The following is a 19636-nucleotide window of genomic DNA, read 5'->3' as shown; positions in this document are numbered from 1 at the left end:
TCACCACCCTGCGCTCGCACAAACGTGGGAAGCGCAGCAAAGGGTCTGAAAAACGCATCTTCGCTCTGCGGCAGCTCCGGGGGCCGCGATGGCGCGGCTCTCCCGCTCCGGGAGCGGTTTTATCCGGCACGAAGGGATGCGGGCAGCGCATCGCCGGGCCCCGCTGCGCCTCCGAGCATCACATGGCGGCCACAAAAGCCCCGGGGCTGCTCTGCCGGCCGAGCCCCGCGCTGCTCGGTACAAATCCCGGGCTGCTCGGAGGGAACCCTGGGATGCTCGGTACAAACCCCGGGATGCTCGGTGCAAACCCCGGGCTGCTCGGTACAAACCCCGGGCTGCTCGGTACAAACCCCGGGATGCTCGGTACAAACGCCGGGATGCTCGGTGCAGACCCCGGGCTGCTCGGTGCAAACCCCGGGCTGCTCGGAGGGAACCCCGGGCTGCTCGGCGCGATGCCCGGGGTGTTCGGTACAAACCCCGGGATGGTCGGAGGAAACCCCAGGATGCTCGATGTAAATCCGGAGATGCTCGGAGGGAACCCTGGGATGCTCGGTACAAACCCCGGGATGCTCGATGCAAACCCTGGGATGCTCGGTACGACCCCCAGGGTGCTCGGTGCGCCCCCCGGGATGCTCGGTCCGAACCCGAAGCGGAGGCCCGGCGCTGCCGCAGCCCCAGGGCTGGCACGGACCGGGGCTGGCACAGACCGGGGCTGGCCCGGCCCGGAGCTGCCCGGGGCTGGCGGCCAGGCCTCGCTCGCCCCTTACCTGGTAGGAGCAATTTTCCTGATGAACCATCTCGGTGCATCATCCGCCGCTGCCGCCCCGCCGGCAGCGCCCGCAGCCGCCGCGGCCCCGGCGGGGAGGAGGAGGAGGATGGGGAGGAGGAGGATGGGGAGGAGGAGGATGGGGAGGAGGAGGAGGAGGAGGATGGGGAGGAGGAGGAGGATGGGGAGAAGGCAGCAGCAGCAGCAGCAGCAGCAGCAGGAGGAGGAGGAGGAGGAGGAGGAGGAGGAGGAGGAGGCAGCCCGGGAAGATGGATGCGGCCGCGCTGCTCCGCCTGCGCAGCGGCGGCGCCGGGAGCGCGGAGGGGCCGGGCCGGGGCCGCCTCCGCCCGCTGCGCTCCGGGCGGGGCCCCGCTGCCCTGCTGCTCCCCAGGAGAGGGCAAAACCCCCCTCAAACCCTCCCTGCACACGGAGAGGTTCCTCCGGCCCCGCCGAGGTCAAACCCCCCCGAGCCCCCCGGAGCCGCCGGGCGGGGGATGGAGAGCGGCGCCCAGACACCCCAAAAACCAGCCAGCGCCGAGAGAAGAGGTGCGGACACCTTCCCTGTGCCTGCCGGCTCGGGAATGCCGGCGGGGATTGCTGCGGGAGGCTGTGCCCTGCATTGCCGGTTATTTTTACCTCCCGCAGGCGGAGCCCGGGCCCGGCGCTCACCTGGCCGCGGTGGTGCGCGGCAGGGAAAGGGCTGCTCAGGGCACTGGAGGAGTCACATCCACGGAAAGGTTCGAATCCCGAGTGGATGGGGCACTCGGGGATGGGGTTCAGTGAGCGCTGGGTGAGTTTGGAGCGTTTTCCCAACCGCGCCACCAAGCCCAAGAGCCGCATTTCCAAGGGGAGGACACGCCAAATGTCATTTGCAATCCTTGTTTTTTCTGGACGCAGCTCATCCCAGGGGCATTAAAACAGCCAGAGAGAGGACGGTGGGCTCACAGCGTGCCCTGGGCACTCCCAGGCAGGCAGGGAGAGCAGGAATTCCACATGCCTTCTTCCCTTTCCTTCAGCAAACAGGGATTTACCCTGCTCCTGGGCCCAGCTGTTCAGGGATTCACATGACTGAAATCCACCACCACTCGCTCAGGGCGGCTCGGATTTGATTCCCCCACACCAGATGTGCCTCTAGAAAAAAAAAAAAAAAAGGAAAAAAAGAAAAAGGCTTTTGTGGGATCATCACCCTGCCCCAGCTTTCTCAGCTCCCCACCAGCACAGCCAGGCTGGAGCAGCTGTGGGAGGATGGATGGAGAATCCCTGGAGTCCCTGTGCAGCTGGGGTATGGATGGAGAGAACCCCCAGATCCTCCTCCCCAGTGCTCTCTCTCCCCTGCAGCAGCAGACTTTAAAAAAAAAAAAAAAAAAAAGGTTTCATTTAAAAATAAAATTAAAAAAAATTAATATATTCTGCATAAATTTTTAAGAGAGGGTGAAGTCATCCTTGGTTTTTCCTGGATTTGAAGAGAATCCCATTCAAGCAGACATCAAAACAAAACCTCATCCAAACAAACTCATCCCCACGCTGCATAACCTTGGCTTTGTTCTGTGGCAAGCTAAAAACGGCTCCGTGCATTACATCAACTCCAATCCCGTTTATCCTGTGCATCACAAGGAAAACTCCCAATTCCTCCTCCCTCATTCCCCCCCCAAAGCTTGGTGCCAAGCTCCTCATTTCTGGGGCTGGATTCCCCCAGGACCCCACAGCTTTTCCCTTCGGAGGGATGATCCCAGAGAGAGCCACGTTCACCTGCTGTCCCCAGGCTCTTCCCCCGGACACGGAGCCAGCCACGGAGGTGGGAAAGGGCAGGAATTATCCTCACCCTCTGCCTTTGCTCCTCTGCTCCAGAGGAATGCAAACGGTGGGGCAGGCAGGTAATGATTAAAGCTCAGAGGGATTAAAGGCAGGGAAAGGTTCCTGGCAGTTTTCCAGCTGGGTCAGCGAGGCTCTGGGGTGAAGGATGAACACAAAGCTGCTGCTTTCCATGGAGCCACAATCCAGAGGGAAGCTCCTGGGAGCCTCCCCAGCCCCTTTCCAGCTGGGTAAAAACCCCCAGGGGCAGGGAACCAAACCTCTGCCCTGCCTGGTTTGTGTTTCTGAACGAGGCAGCCCCTAATTTAAGGTGTCTGATAGCACTTGTGAGATGATCCAGGCGAGTTTTCCCAAAGCTTTCCCCAAAACCAGCTTTGGACAAGGAATGTGTGGCTGGGAAATCCCTGGAGAACATCTCCAGAGGGTCTGACACAACACTGGGGTGAAACCCTTGCAGGGCTGCTCCAGGGGGATTGGGAAGGTGGACACCAGGAATGAGCCAGGCCTGATTCCTGCACATCCACAGGGCCTCAGGACACAGGGAATTCAATCCCACGGCACAGGCAGCACATCCCTGCCCACGGACACGCAGGGAGAGAAAACCCAGCTTCACCAGACACTCCAATTCCTCCAGTGAAACCATGGAATTTCCTTCATTAATCCTCCTCAGAAGGAGGAAACACCTGGGACCCCCAATTCTGGGAGAAAAGAAGAGAATTCCTGCTTCTGGGCTTGTGTTTTTAGGATTTTTTTTTCCCCCCATTCTTAAGCTCATGCCCCTGGCACATCCCAAGCCTTGTCTCTCTCTGGCAGCGCTGGGTGGCAAAGGCAGACAGGGAATTCCCAAGGTTTCTGCTTTCCCTGGCCGCCCCAAACTCCAAGGAAATCATTAACGGGGCGGAGGGAGGAGCACAGGGAGGTTATGGGCTCTCCCATCCTCGTTCCCACCGGGAAAACCATTCCTTCAAAGGGCTGAAGGCGGCCAGGGAAGCCGATCCCTCCCATCCCCAGCGCCGGGAGCCGTGGGAAGGAGGGAAGGGAATGATCCCGGGTGATTACTCACACAGCAAAGCCACAGCCAGCCCTTTTCCCGACGGTTTTGGCGTTTCCCGCTGTCCCACACAATTATTTTTCCACACTCGTGTCGTGCTCTGTGCCTGATCCCCTCCAGCTGCCAGGGCTTCACCCACACAAACCTTTGGAATGGGGAAAAAAAAGCAGGAGCAGCAGCAAAGGCAGCCCAGACACGGAATGGTTCCTGCTGGGAACACCAGGAATGTTTTCCTGCCCACAGGAGCCTTATCAGGTTTAATCTCCAGGCTGATACAAGAGCCGGCCTCAATTCGTGGTTCAGTTTGGTTTTCCTTTTTTTCAAATCCCAAAATAAATAGGCAGCTGGACCGTGGAGCAAGTGAAAGTCAGGGAGGAGGAGTTCAAGACCTGGGAATGTTGAATCTCAGTTTTCAGAGAATTGCAGGATCGTGGAATGGTTGGGAAGGAATTGAAAGGAATTGAAAGCCCCATCCAGCCTCACCCCTGCCATGGGCAGGGACACTTTCCCCTATCCCAGACTGCTCCAAGCCCTGTCCAGCCTGGCCTTGGCCACTGCCAGGGATGGGGAATCCTTGGGAAAATCCATTCCAGGGCCTCACCATCCTCACAGGGAAGAATTTCTTCCCAATATCCCATTGAATCATTTAATCTCTGTCCATGGGAAGCCATTCCCTGTGTCCTGTCCCTCTGTCCCTTGTCCCCAGTCCCTCTCCATCTCTCCTGGAGCCCCTTTCCAGCTCTGGAAGAGGCTCTGAGCTCTCCCTGGAGTTTTCCCTTCTCCAGGGGAACATTCCCAGCTCTCCCAGCCTGGCTCCAGCCCTTGGAGCAGCTCCATGGAATCCTCTGGGATGATGATCCTCAGGGAAAAGAGCCATCGGAGGGTGAGGCAGGGAACAAGCCCCAGGATGCTCCTGCTGGGCTCCCAAAGGCTTCCCAAACACAGCAAGCTTCCTGGCAGCAGGAATGAGATCCAGCATCCCGGCAGTTCAGCTCTATTTGCTGATGATTTCCTGGGAGTCAGGGATTTAGCTCCTCTTTAAGCTCAGCTAAAGCTTTCCCTGGGTTTAAATCCGGCAAGAAAAATAAAGAAAAAAAAAAAAAAAAAAAAAAAAAAAAAAAAAGCGATTATTTTTAATCAGTTAATACTCGACATCTGCTTGGGAAGGGGAGTATTTGTTTGGATTACAGCCCTGGATAATGCTCAGCACTGTTCTGTTTTTATTGAAGGGAGATGATGCCGAGGGGTTTTCCCTCATTTTGCTCCAGGTGGGGATAAAACTCCAACAGGCTGAGGACCCAAAGTCCTTCCCTTTTCCATGCCTTTTTTTTTACTTCCCTGGAATTTTTGGGGGTCATTTACAAGCAGCACCTTTACAGGCCCCACCCGAAGCAACCAGAGATGGATTTGGGATAAAAACACACCACCAAAGCAGCATTTTTCCCTTCCCTAAAATAAAATCCTGGAGCAGAAGGATACAGCAATTCCCCAGCCCTGATTCCTCCCGTGTCAAACACTTCACAGGGAACTGCAGGGACTCATTTCAGCCACCCAAGTATTTATATAAATATAAAGTATTTATAACTCTCCAGCGATATAAAAGCCACCAAACATATGGAAAACAAGCAGATTTTTTTTTTCCCCCCATGGAAGCCATCCAGGAAGGCTCAATGGTACCACACAGGCTTCATTTCATTTTTAGCTGGACAATTTCTAAAGCTGGAGCAGAAGAAGTGTTTAAAAGGGAATTTCGAGGAGCTCTGATGGTGAGGTCTGAGCCCACCAAGGATTCACTGCTGGGAATGGAGAAGGGAAGGATCCAGGGAAAACTCAGAGGCTCCTGCAGGGCCAAAAGAGGCTCCAGGAGAACTGGAGAGGGCTGGGGACAAGGGATGGAGGGACAGGACACAGGGAATGGCTTCCCATGGACAGAGATTCAATGGGATATTGGGAAGAAATTCTTCCCTGTGAGGATGGTGAGGCCCTGGAATGGATTTTCCCAAGGATTCCCCATCCCTGGCAGTGGCCAAGGCCAGGCTGGACAGGGCTTGGAGCAGCCTGGGATAGGGGAAAGTGTCCCTATGGCAGGGATTGGGACTGGATAACCTTGAACTTCCTTCCCAGCCAAACCATTCCCTGTGTCCATCAATTTATCCCCAGCACTTCAGGAGTGTGGGGAGACAGCAGAGCAAAGCTCCAGCTGCCTCCTTGCAATCTGCTTTATTTTTGTTGTTAGGAATCAACAGTTCTCCTGGAAAGGCAGCATTCCCAGAGTGCAGAATCTATGGAGAACACCAGCTTTTGAGCAGGAAAAAAAAAATCAGATTTCATCTGAGCATCAATAAATTCACATATTCCTCGCTCCACAGCACAGGCTGGGAGAGGATTTGTAGCAAATCCCATCAGCTCCAAACGATCCTTCCCCAGTTTTGGCTGGCACACACAGACCTGACATTCCCAGAAAACAGAGGGATTGGGCTGGGTGGGATCTGCCTGAGCTGAGCCCAAATCAAACCTCAGCCACCCCAGAGCAGGGACAGGCTGTTCCCAGAGAATTCCCAGGCTCTGAGGATGTCCCTGCCTGGAGCAGCCGTCCCCACCCAGCACGGAATTCCAGGGAACCAACTCTGCCTCCAAATCCCATTTTCTGCTCCAAGCTGGGCTGGGTTGAGGGCTGCTGGCAGCAGCAGGATGCACCCATCCACTCCCAATCCCATCTGGAAAAAGATTCCCAAAGTTTCGGCTCCGTTCTGATCCAGAATAAACCAAAATCATTTAAAGTAACACCCTCACCTGATCTCTGATAGGAAAGTTAGGAGGAGTTTTTATCAGCCCTGCTCAAATCCATGGGCAGCACATCCAGGCTTGTCCAGCCAAATTTTCCTGATCTCTCCTCTCCCATTTATTCGGTTCATTTTCAGTTTTCCAATATAAAATTGTTATATTTGAAAAAATACAAAAATTGCCCCCTCCAGTCCCATTAAACCGGCAGCAGGGAGAGGAATTAATGGATTTTTCTGAGAGGGTGAAAATGGCCCAACAAGGGATTTTCCCTGAGGATGAAGGCCAGGGTGAAACAGGAATGATCTGGAAACCTTGCTGGATTGGGAGCACAAACAGAAATCCCATTTTCCCAACTCCACACTTCAGTTACTGGCCTGGGGAAATGTTTCTGGATGGAATATGAAGCCCTTTGAGCTGTGGCAAAATCCCTGGAATTGCAGGCTGAGGGAAGCCCCAGCTGATTTAAATGCAAGGGATTCATTAATTAATTAGTCCTCAGTGTGGTGTGTCCAGCGTGCTGCACCTGCATTTATCCAGCCACAAAAATCAAGTTATTAATTATAAATAAAGCACTGAGCCAGAGGGCAAAATGTGGGAATGAGGATGGGATTATCCCACTGCTATCCCACTTCCAGCCCATCCATCCTTTTCTATTCCCTTTGTGCTTCCTGGTGGGAACAGCTGAGAGGCCTCACTTCTTTTATGGCTTCATTTTTGTGATTTTAATTGCAAAAGGAGCGGCAAAAGCCCAGGACTGGGACGTGCAGGCTGAAAAAAAAATAAACACAGCACGCTACAGAGTGCATGTGGAATGAAAAATTGTCTTCTCAAACAGAGCCAAAGACCAAAAATAGGAATATCCTGAGGCAAACAGGTGACAGCAGCGGCCTTTAAATGCCTCCTCAAAAAAGGAGTGACTTTGCAGGGACAAATCTTCCTCTGAGTCATGGTCAGGACAAAAATAGAAGGGGATTTTTCCCTCAGCTCCGAAGGCTGATGCCCATAACTCCAAAGTTTTTGGCAGAAATCCACTCTTTTTGAGGGGCCTCCTGAAAACATGTCCCCGAATCCGAGAGTCCCAAAGCCCTGCTGGGATTTTGGGAAGGATGGAGCAGACACAGGTTGGGTTTTGTGGCTGGAGAAATGCAGGTGCAGCGCACTGGGCACAACGCCCTCAGGATCAATTAATTCATTAACCAATCCTCTGGATTGAAATCAGCTCTGCCTGCAATTCCAGGGATTTTGCCACAATTCAAAGGGTTTCGTGTTCCATCCAGAAATGGCTTTTGGCCCCAGACCAGGAGCTTAATGGTTGCTAAGGAGAGGATGTGGGATTTCTGTACCTGCTGCCACCGCAGTGACATTCCCACAGAATCCCTGCTCTCCCAGGCTCATCAAAGCCCTGCTCTTGCTTCAGGATAATTTTCAATCCCCAGCCTTTAAAAAGCAGAGGTAAAGATGATTTTTGGAGTTTGTCTCCTAACCCCAGGGTCACTGGGAGAAAGGGAAAAAAAAAATAAAATGAATCCTCTTGTCTGGAGCTGCCTGGGTCACCAAGGTGATTTTTCTTCCGTGGGTGTCACTGCCAGCTCCAAAAACAATTCCCTCAGGGATGAGAAATCCCAGTCCTGCCCGCTCTGGACAACCACTGAGGTGCAGAGTCAGTGTTTGACACGAGACAGGGCAGGCACAGCGAGCAGGAGGCTGGAAAAAGCTAAAAATACCAGGATAAGCAAGGGTGGATCCCAGCAGAGCCTCATTAGTCATGGAGCGAGGGAGCTGCCGGTGCCACAGCAGCACCATATAAGAGCAAGAAAACAACTCTGCTCTCTTAAATCTCCCTTTTTTTTTCTCCCTCTCCTTCTCCTGTTCTACCTCAGGCGTTCTTTTCCTCTAGCTCTGGCAGCCTGCAGCTTTTCCTGCTCCTTCAGTTTTCCTGGGATCGTTGCACAGGCTGGAGATCCCGGGTGGTTCATTTTAAGGTGTCTGCTGGAATGAGGCCAGTTTTCACAGACAGGCACCTGAGGGGTTATTAGAGGATGGATTTGGGATTTTTGTTTTCCATTTACACCGTGGGATTGAGGCTTTAGGCTGAGCCATGGAGCTCCTGGTGGCAGGAATTGCCAGGAAAGGCAGTGGTCGCTCCCAGGGGATTCACTGGGATGAGCACCAAGGTGCAGCTGCAGGTTTATTTTGGGATGGAGCCACAGCCATGGAACACAGGGATTAGGAACGAGGGGTGGCTCAGGCTGTGCTGGAGCTGAGCCTGGCTCTGGAACCTCTGGCACAGCTGGATTTTCAGGAGAAAAGAGAAAGGGAATGGGGGGCACCCAACCCCTGAGGCACGGGAGGGAAAGGAGATGCCAGTGGGAAAACCGGGTGCTACAGCAGGGAATTCCAGCTCTGAGGGACAAAATAAATCTCCCTGCTGTGCTGGGGAGCACAGCAGTGCTCAGCCTCTCCAAGGAATCCTCAGGATGCTCCTGGTGCCTTTCCCTGGGGAAAGCTGATTTTCCAGGAAACTCTTTATTTCCCCACCAGTTACATGGTGACAGATTTCCCTCCGTATCCACTCCTGTAACAACCACAAACCCTCCTCTAAAGCTGCAGCTGCTGCCTCCCTGACACCTTATCCCTGGGATTCCCTCGGGAATCAGGGCATGGGAAGCTGCATCCAGGTCTCCAACTGCTCTGGTTTGCTTCTGGTTTTATTTATAATTTATAATTATAACACAAATTTATATTTAGTTATAATTTATAACACAAATTTCCTTAGCCCAGGGTAACTAAAAGCCATCAGCAGGGCCTTAAACAGAGTGTGGGATGCTCCAGGCAGCACTGGGCTCCAGCATTCCAAAGGTCTCCAGCATTCCAAAGTCATCCAGAACTCCCAAAGGCTTCCAGAATTCTCAAAGGTCCCCAGAATTCCAAATGCCTCCAAAAACTCCCAAAGCCCTCCAAAGTTCCCAAAAGCCTTCAGCATTCCAAATTTCACCCAGCACTCCCAAATGCCTTCAGCATTCCAAAAGGCTCCAGCATTCCCAAAGGTCCCCACAACTCCCAAATGCCTTCAGCATTCCAAAGGCTCCCAAAATTCCCAAAGCCACCCAGAATTCCCAAAGGTCCCCACAACTCCCAAATACCTTCAGCATTCCCAAAGGCATCCAGAATTCCAAAAGCCCCCAGAACTCCCCACACCAGCTGTGGATGCCCCTGGAATTCTTTTTGGAGCTCTCCAGCATCTCTCCTGAGGAGCAGCAATTCCAGTTCTCCATCCCAATCGCTCCAGGAGTATAAAATGTAGGGATAACAAGGAAGGAAAGAAGGATTGGGACTGGAGAACTGGAGCTATCCCAGAACAGCAGCACAATTCCCTGGGAATAACACACATTTCTGCTCCATGCCAGAGGGATGGGATGGGGAACAGCCCAGGGCCAGCACTGCCAAACTCCTCTGGCAAAATGTATTTATTTATATGGAATATGGCACACGGGGACGGGTGTGAAACCTGGGAAAGCCTGATCCATGTGATTTATAGACAGCCTGGATTGGCATTTCCTGGGAACAGGGATAATTCCTGCAGCCCCTGAGCAGGGAGAAGGGCTGCCTGAGCTCCGAGCACCTCTTCTGAGCCACTGAAATCTTATTAATACGTGGAAACATCGGCTAATTTGATCCCTGAGGATGGATTCCAAGGAATTCCAGGAGAACAGGGGGGGTCAAGGCTGTAGCCAAGGATTTCAGGAGCGTGTCCTGATTTTCACCTTTGCCCTTCCCAAAACCAGACCCTTGGAAAAGGCCCTGGAGGTGTTTTTTCCAGCAGGATGTTTCCCTGCTGCTCCCAACAGCTCCCAGGTGAGCCCCAAGCTGGGAATCCTCCTCTCAGGAAAAACCTCTTGGATCTTTGCTCAGCTAAAAGTTGCCTTGATGCTTTTAAACCCAGAAACGAGAGATGAGAAAGCAGCAGGAGAAAGGGAAGGCCGGCTGGTATGTGCCTGGAAAAATGCTAAAAGCTTGGATATTCTGCATTCGTGCAAATGCAAAAGGCAGAGAATTCCAGATGGGAAAATGATTCCCACAATTATTTTCCTTCTGAGCTCCTCAGAAGAATTGATCATCAAACACCTGCCAGGCCAAGGAGGCAGAGAAGAGGATGGCCCTGCTACAGAACGCTGCTATTTCCCCAAATCCCTCTTCAATAAATCCAATATAGGAATTACACGGAATAAAAAAAAAGTTGGGATTCAATTTTTAATAACTCACTAAAAGCATTTGGATTCCCCACGGGCCATGCAACACCAGCAGCTTTTGTGCGCATAAAGAACTCAGCACTTTAATAGAGTTCTCTTTTATTTTTTTTTTATTTTTTTTATTTTTAACATTGCCTCTACCAGAGAGAGAGGATTAAATCTCAGCCTGGCACTTCTCTTCCCCTTGGAAATCCTATTTCCTCTCGGATTTCCAGAGGAACCAGCAGGAATAAATGGCCCTGGGTGTGATTTTCTCATTAAAGGAGATCCATAGATCACTGAGCTGCGCTCCCAGACGGGGGCTATAAATAAGATCTCCCACTCTGGTGACGCACAAACGACTCCACGGGGAAAGATGAGGTGCCCCAAAATGATCCAAGGGCTTGGAAAAGCTGGAAAACCTCCAGGGAAAGAGGGATTATGGAGCACCTCATGTGAAAGGATAATTGGAAGAGGGGAAAATCATTCTCCACCGAATCCACGGGAGCTCTGCTGGAGCAGGATTGATTTCAGAGCCAGAGCTGGAAGAGAGATTTTTTTTTTTTTTTTAAATCTTTTTAGTTCTAACTGACAAAATTCTGACACAAAAGGAGAATTATTTGAGACTGAAGAGCCTGAACACACCAAATTCTGGTTCTCCTCAGCCCCTTCAGCAGGGTCACTGAATTCCACAGGAATTCCTGGATCGTGGTGGCCAGCCTTGGAAAATACCAGACCGAGCAGATGTCGGGATTATTTTCAACAGCTTCGTTTTTATAAAATTAAATCAATACCCACCGTGAGGCATTGGGAGCAGCTGAGAGAATCACATTTCCTCCCAGTGGGGATTACACCCCACTCTGGTGAATTACACTGGGATTTTATAGATCCTTTCAAGAGGTTTTCTCCTCAAAAAAAAAAAAAAGCCCATTTTCCCCACTAAATATGACGCTCCCTTAAAGCTCCTTCGGGCTGCAGCACCTCCTGAGGAGATGGGGACACAAATTTATGTCACTGGTATTGATTGTCCTGATTTTTTTTTTTTTTTTTGCTGTTAGGAGCAGGAGTAATGATGCTTTGAGCGATTTCTTCACAGTTTCTTCCACAAACTTTATCAAATAACCAAGTGCTGCACCTGCTTTTCCAACCAGCTCAACCCAAACCACCTTAAATCCGGGCAGAGAGGAAGGAGGAAATAAATCCCAATTCCTGCTGTTCTTATCGCTGCTGAGGCAATCCTGCTGCTCAGAAACAAAACTCTCTGAGGGTGTGGGGGATATCTGGAGCATGATTTAGAATATTTAAACAAATCTTTAAATATTTAAACGCTATTTAAATCATTCAGAATAATTAGAACATCCCTGAGGTCCCTGGCATTTTGGAGGCAGGACAATCCTGGTTTTCCAGGGCTCCTCAGCAGATTTTCAACTTGGTTGGGGTTGCACTGAATAAATCCCTTTTCCTCTGGTTTTTTTAAATATCCTCTGCCTACAGTTTCTCCCTGCACGTGCACCTGGAATTTTCCACAATCCCAGGTGTTCCAGACACCCCATCCCACGGGCAGAGCACATCCCTCCTCTCCATCCACGGGGAAATAACAGGTTTTGCACAGCACAGGGCAGTCGTGAGAATTAAACCTCCCCCTGCCTCGCATTTATCCCACTTAATAAGCGAGGAATATTTGCCTAAGTACATAATTATTATCCTGGGAAATCAAAAATTCCTGCTGCTGTTACAACCTGAGACACTTGGGTTCAAGTGGGAATTGGAAGAATTAGGGGAGGGGTGCAAGGCTCCAGAATCTCCCTATTTAAAAAAAAAATAAAAACCCAAACGAAACCATTGTTCTGAGATATTCCAAATTTTGCTTGGCATAAAGGCTCACCCCCTCCCCTTGGAAATCCTTTGGATTTCTTACTTGTGATTCCCAAACACCAAAAATAGTCATTTACAATAAATGTCCTGGTTTTACAGAGCCAGATCACAACAAAGATCCCTCAGCATCCCATTGAAGGGAGGTTCACTGCTGCCTGCACCACAATTAACGCTGGAAAAATCCAACTTTTCCAGCTTCTTCCACATCCCACAGGAAACATTCACTCACCAACCGACTGGGCTCCATCACCTGGCGGAATTCACATGATGGCAGCACTGGGATCAAGGGGAATCCTCCCCCCAGACACAATCCCCAGGCTGTTTTATCCCCTTGTGCTTGGCAATTCCTTCAAGGAAAGGCTCAGCAGCAGCGATGGGAACCGAGTGGGTTTTTTTTCCTCAGGGGTTTGAATCCTGGGAGTTTTGCCTGGCTCAGTTGGAGAAGCAGCAAAGGCCCATCCCTCCAATCTCTGGAATTCCCACACCAAGCAGTTTGAAAATACCTCGGGATGGTTTGTTTGGTTTTTTTGTTTTCCCAAGGGAATGGCTCTGCTCGCTTGGGCAGGATCAGGAATCTCCCGACCAACCTTTGAGCTGGGTGGGAAGTGGCCAAAGTCCAGGGCTCTCCTGATCCACCAGCAGCGGCTGCATCATTCCTGCAGCTCATCCCACTCCCAGGGCACTGGAACAAGGCAGAATTACAGCTTTTTCCACACTCAGGAGGTTTGTTTTCCGTGTCGAAGCCTCACAACAAATCAATTGCCCTGGAGAACTTCCCTGCCCGTGGATTTCCCTTCTCCAGGTGCCTGGGGAGGAGTTTGGTGCTCAGATCCGGCAGGGACAGGAGCTGCCAGGTGGACAGGGAAGGTCTGGCTGAGCAACGACACAAATGCAATTTCCTGCAAGGCCCAAGGTGGGTTTTGGAAAGCAGAAGTTCCCACACTGACAGCTCCTGGCTGGAAAAAAAAATAAAAAATCCTTCCAGGCATTAATCCTGTTCCCAACACTCCCATCCCAGACATCCCCACATCCCTGGGGAGGAGGGAACTCACACTTCAGGCTGGCTCAATCAAACAATTAATGCTTATTTTAATGAGAATCACTTCAGTGACAACCTCCAAGCCAAAATCTGCTCCCTGAATGCTCAGGCAGCGCTCCAGGGTGGATCATGCTTTATACCAAAGGTCTGGGCTTGATCCCAGCCCACATTCCCAAAAATCCTGCTCCACCAACACTCCCACAGGGCCTGAACAAGCACCTCTTGGCTCCATTTCTCTCCTCCCTCTTGCCAAGCTGGTCCATACATTTCTCCTTCCGTTCTGGCCGCTCTGATCCACGAAAACCAGATCCCTGCCCATGGCTAATGATGAAAGGATTTCAGGATTGTGGCCCATTCTTAATGAGCTTCGAATTGTCAGAGAGACACAGGCCAAAAAGAGATCTTCACATGGTCCATGCTGAATTCCATCCAACAGCTTCTGGACTCTCCTGGGTAAAGCCTGAAGTCTTCTCCTGGAATCATTAAGATGGAGAAGCCCTCTAAGACCATCCAAGGCCAAAATTAATCCACCACCATCGTCTTCACGGATAAACCACGTCCCCAAGTGCCACTTCCACACATTTTTGAGGTTTCCAGCATTTTCCAAAGGCAGACCTGAGGCTTTTCCACCCTCTCCAGGGTGAGTTCAGGGCTCTGGATGCTCTTTGCTCCCAGGGAAGCAGCAGCACCATGCCCACCTCCAGAGGCTCAGGACAGCCTGGAGGACCAAAGCAGCCCGAAGGACACAAATTTAACTTCCCAAAACACTGGAAATGCAGGAGTCCAAATGTCTGGAAAGATGTGATTCCTCAGATTCACCTCCACAGGGACGGGATAACGGCATTGATCCGTCTCTCGGCACAGGCAGGAACATCCCAGGTATAAAAAGATAAAATGGAGAGCCCCAGCACATCCTTCTCCATCCAGAAAGCTCCTGCAGAAGTCCTGGAAGCTGCAGGGACGAGATTTTAGCAGCACTGCCTGCACTAAGCCTTGTGGGCAGCAAAATTCCTTCGGCAATTCCAGCCCTTCCCATCACCGCCCAGCCTGCCTGAGCCACTTCCCCTCCAGCCAGGGTTTCTTTAATTGACTCCAGAACCTGCAGATATTCTTCCCAGCCAATCCATCCTATCGATTGCAATTATCCTCAGAGAAGCAATGGGAGGAATATTAAGGCCATTAAGGCTGATTTGGAGTTGATTCGAGCCATTAGAGGCACTTCCCCGGCACCTCCACGGCTCCTGAGGGCCATCAATCATCCCGTGGCACATTTGGGACCACTCTGGGTGCAGCCAGGAGTTGAGGAAAGGAGAAAAAAATGGGGGGAAAAAATTAAAATAATGGCAGGGAGTGGCTTCGTGTAGCTGGGTGAGGAGATTGAGCCAAGCATCTCCACAGCGAAGCTTCCAAGCGCCTTCAGGAAAGAGGTTTCTCCTCTTAGGTGGAGTGCAGAAAACTCAAGAGTCACCTGACACAGCCCAGCAGGCTTGGAGGGACTTCACCCTCTCCATCCAGCTCCAAAACCAGCCATTTCGCCCTTTTTGAGGGAGAAAGAGAGGAATATTCTCCATTTCTGGACAGCATCTGCCCACCTGGCACCCTCCCAGAGGGCATCAGGAGCTGGGGGCATTCCAGCCAGCCCCGACCCCCAGGAACAGCCTGCCCATGGATCCGGAATATCCTGGATCCAAAAATTAATCACCCACCACACCCATGGCCACGCCACCCCGCTGGGCCTCTGCTGCTCCCTGCAGTGGGGCTGCCAGTGCCAAGCAGAAGTTGCCAAATCCTTCCCAAATTTCCTGGTGGGAGCCTCTCACCTTTGTCTGCACCCTGAGGCAGCAGCCTTGGCCCTCCCATCCTGTCTGTGCTGTGTAATCCCCCCTGGAAGCTGAACAACAGCCCTTGCCATGGCTTTAATATCATCCATTTTCCCTTCCCCAGCCTTTCCAGCAGCTCAGGGCAGATCTCTGCTCTGTGCAGGTCACCAAAGGTCCCTCATCACTGAAACCTTGCATTTAGTCCAGCTGCAGCATCCCCAACCCAGCCCAGATCCTCCTGGCTGGGAAAACCTCCTAAAACCGTGGCAAAGCTTCCTTAGGAGTGGGAATTTCCTTCTCCTGTGACTGCAGCACGGTCCACGTCCCTCAGCACTGTCAGGGTGGGCTGGAAAGGGCTCAGCCCAGCCCTGGGCATCCCAGAGATTCCTGAATCCGACTCAGCCAGGGCCAGGGAGGAGGGATGGAGCAGGCAGGGGTCCAGTGGAGAGGAGCAGAGCCCCAGGGAGCAGCAAAGCTGTGGCCAAACCAGCCCCTGATGGGTCACTCCTGTCCCACTGGGGTGACCCTTCACTTGGGGCATGATCAACCCCCGGAAAATCAAGTCCTGACAGCAGAAAAAAAAAAACAACCCCTCGATTTTAATAATCGTAATAAATCATTTTAATAAAACCATCTCAGTGAAACGTCTCTCTGGATTCCTGGGAACAGCAAGAAGCCGAGGAAACACCTCCACTCTGAGCTGTTTTCACACCCCACCCTGATCCCTGCCCCAGCCAGGGTCTATCCCACCGAAATTCCCCTTTTCCTGAGGTATCCTACAAGCAGCCGGAGCAAATTTCCCTGCCTTTGCTCCCTGGTTGTTTCCTCTCCATGATTCTCGTGTTTACGAACACTTGGGCTTCCAGCAGGGCAAGGCTTTGTTACAAACACTGAACCGCAGGGAAATGTCAAGGGCAGGGAAAACAAAAACAAAAAGAGGGATTTTCACTCTGGTCTGGTTCAGTTCTGGGGACACGCAGCTGGTGGGACACGCTGGGTGCTCACAGAGGTGGCCAGAGAGGGACAGGAGGTGTCATGGGGACATCAAACATCCCTTCCCAGCCAGCCAGGAGGGGACATGTCCCTCCTCAGCAGCTCTTTGATCCAGGTGGGAAGTGGAAGGAGCAGAGCTGGAACATCTCCTCCTCCTTCCTGCGAGCCAAGGGAAGGGGAATCCCAGAGCAAAGGTGCCTCCAGGACAGCTACGGAGTGCAGAAAGTCTCTGCAGGGCCACAAACACAAAACTGCAGAGTTGGCAGATTCCAGATTCTGGGAGTGAAGAGTCCTGGAGCTCATGAAGAGTCCATGGGAGATGCTCTCCATGCCCAAATGTGGGTGTCCAGCCAGCCCCGGATCTGCACAGCAAAAGCTCCAACTCTCCAACACAGGACAAGTCAGGGCGTGAGGCAGCCTGAATTCCTTCCAGAGCCTCCCTGCCGGGAGGAGGGAATGGCAGGAAGGAGGAGGAAAATCCTGACAGGGGTAGAATTCCTTAGGTGACAGCTCACCTGGTTAAACTCATGCCTGGAGGCAAAGAGTTTCCAGCAGTGAATGCTGGATCAGATAATGCTGGAGCAATCAGCTCTCCAACCACAAAAATGAGGTGGGTTTTTTTTTTCTTTTTGGTGGTTGGTTTTTTTTTTTTTTCCCTTTTTTTTTTCCAGGCTGAGTTCTTGCACAAATGACTGTAATTAAAGCTGTTACCTGTCAGTTCCTCAAGGCACCGAGGCTCCAGTGTTCAGGCTTGGGGGGAAAAAAAAAAGCATCCCCTGCATGGCAGCAGTCCCACTCATCCCTCAGCTTACTCATCGTGCCCAGCACCCACCCAGATTTGTCACCAATTAGTTGTAATTCAAGGATTCAGGGGGAAATCCCCACCCTCCCTGAGCGAGGTGACTTCACAGGAAGTTAGGGCATGGAATGCCTTTGAAACAACACAAAAAATCATGGAAAAAAAAAAATAAAAATCATGTGTGCCAGAGGCAAGGCCACGGGGTACGGCTGGGGAGGCACCCAGACAGTTTCTCAGGCATCCAAAAGGCTCCTGCAGAGCTTTCCAGGAGAGCTTCGCCGGATTCCTTTGGAATTCATACATTATGGAAGAGCCTCAGCCCTGCCGTGTCTGCAGTGCTCGTCCCTCTCACATGGCCGCAGCGCAGAAGTTCTGGGCGATTCCCAAATCACCCTCGAGCACGGGATGGGGTCACGAATTCCAGGGGGTTGGTGTCAAACAGCGCCGGAGGGGTTCATCCTGACTGACGCCGGGGCCTCGGGAAGGTGCTTTCCCTCAGGGAAGGAGAAAATCTTGGGAAAATCGGATTTTGCCCGGCATCTCCAAGGGGAGCCAGCTCCAAGGGTGGCGACACCGCGACACCAGCCCCTGCCACAAGGCTGGAGCTGCGGGGAGCCAGCCCCAGCAGTGCCCAAGGATGCTCCGGGAAAGTTGGAGAATTGTGGGATGGTTTGGGATGGAAGGGACCTTCAAACTCATCTCATTCCCTGCGATGGGCAGGGGCACCTTCCACTTATCCCGGGTGGATCCGAGCTCCATCCAACCCGGCCCTGGACACTTCCAGGGATCCGGGGACAGTCACAGCTTCTCTGGGAATTGCAGCCCGGCTCCTCCCCACCCTCCAAGGGAACAATTCCTTCCCCAAATCCCATCCAAATCTATCACCGTGCAGTTTAAAGCCATTCCCTGTGTCCTGTCCCTCCCTGCCTTGTCCCCAGTCCCTCTGCAGCTCTCCTGGAGCCCCTTCAGGCCCTGCCAGGGGCTCGGAGGTGTCCCTGGATCCTTCCCCTCTCCGGGTGAGCATCCCCAGCTCTCCCAGAGCAGAGGCGCTCCAGCCCTTTGGAGCATCTCCGTGGCCTCCTCTGGCCTCTCTCCAGCCCTTCCACATCCTCCTGCGGGATGCGCCAGCCCCGGCAGCATCCCCTCCGGGTGAGATCGCACCACCCCAAACCAATACCCTTCTCCCCTCACCACCACCCCCCCAATAAATCAAAGCGCTCCGCACTCACCGAGGCGGAGGTGGCCCGCAGGTTTCTCTCCCGCTCCCGGCACTGCAGCCCGGCCAGGTGTCTCTCCAAGGCTGCCCAGTCCATGGCCGGGGGATGCGGGTCCCGGGCGCTGCGCGTCCCTCCGGGCTCCGAGCGGGGCGGGGGCCGCGGCCGGGGGCCGCATGGGCGCCCATGGGCGGCCGGCCAGGGCGGCGGGGAGCCGCCGTGCTGCTCCTCTTCTTCTTCTTCGTCTTCTTCTTCTTCTTCTTCCTCGGAATCCAGCGCCGCCAGGTCCAGGCTGCTGGGGGACGGCGAGGACTTGCCCTCCGAGCACGGCGTGGCTTTGCTGGAGTTGGATTCCGAGCCGGAGCGGCCGCCGCCGGCGTCGCTGCCTAAATCCATGCCATCGTCCCGGGAATCCTGCCGGAGAGAAGCGGAGGGCGGCGCTGAGGCGGCCGGAGCGCGGCGGCCCGCGGGGCACGGGAGAGGCCGGCCCGGGCCGCCCCCGCGCTGCCGAGCTGCCGCGGCCCCGGGCGGGGCGGAGCGGGGCCGGGCTCCGGCGGCGCCGCCCGCGGCTGCGGAAACGGCGGCTGGCGGCGGGGAGACACGGCTCCGAGCGGCACAGCCCCCTCTTCGGGTCTCCTTCAATTAGGATTTTTTTTTTTATTTTTTTCTTTTTTTCCTTATTTTTTCCTATTTTTCTTTCTTTTTCTTTTTTCTTTTTTTCCTTTTTTTTCCCCTTATTTTTTCCTTTTTTTCTTTCTTTTTTTCTTTTTTTTTTCTTTTTTTCTTTTTTGCTCTTTTTTCCCCCTTTTTTTCCTTTTTTTTTTCTCTCTTTTTTTCATTTTTTTCCTTTTTTTTTCTTTTTTTTCCTTATTTTATCCTTTTTTTCCTTTTTTCCCCTTATTTTTTCCTTTTTTCTTCTTTCATTTTTTTTTCTTATTTTTTTCTTTTTTTCCCCTTATTTTTTCCTTTTTTTCTTTCTTTTTTTCTTTTTTTATCCTTTTTTCTTTTTTCCCCTTTTTTTCCTTTTTTTTCTTTTTTTTTCTTTCATTTTTTTTCTTATTTTTTTCTTTTTTTTCCCCTTATTTTTTCCTTTTTTTTTAAATTTTTTTCCTCTTTTTTCTTATTTTTTCTTTTTTTTTTTTTCTTTTTTTTTTTCCTTTTTTTCCTCTTTTTTTTTCTCTCTTTTTTTAAAATTATTTTATTTTTGTCACTAGGATTTTACCTAGTGGTGTTGTGGTAGCTGTTGTAACAGTT

At 52.0% G+C, this 19636-nt stretch overlaps 1 protein-coding gene across 2 annotated transcripts in view; it reads right to left on the bottom strand.

Annotated features, from left to right (window-relative positions):
• SCHIP1 (schwannomin interacting protein 1) overlaps window positions 1-18507 on the bottom strand; it is a 40676-nt gene extending 22169 nt beyond the window's left edge. Inside the window, exon 1 of one of the 2 annotated variants that reach the window (XM_066325671.1) lies at window positions 18398-18507. In XM_066325671.1, the coding sequence (XP_066181768.1) occupies window positions 18398-18481 (84 nt within the window). In that variant the 5' untranslated portion in view covers window positions 18482-18507. Of the gene's footprint in view, window positions 1-767; window positions 864-18397 lie in introns of those variants that run through there. The other variant, XM_066325672.1, reaches the window with a different exon arrangement.
• Window positions 18508-19636: the final 1129 nt, after the last annotated feature.

This window comes from Sylvia atricapilla, chromosome 10 (genome assembly GCF_009819655.1).
Source record: "Sylvia atricapilla isolate bSylAtr1 chromosome 10, bSylAtr1.pri, whole genome shotgun sequence".
NCBI lineage: Eukaryota > Metazoa > Chordata > Aves > Passeriformes > Sylviidae > Sylvia > Sylvia atricapilla.
This window is presented reverse-complemented; position numbering and strand designations above follow the sequence as displayed.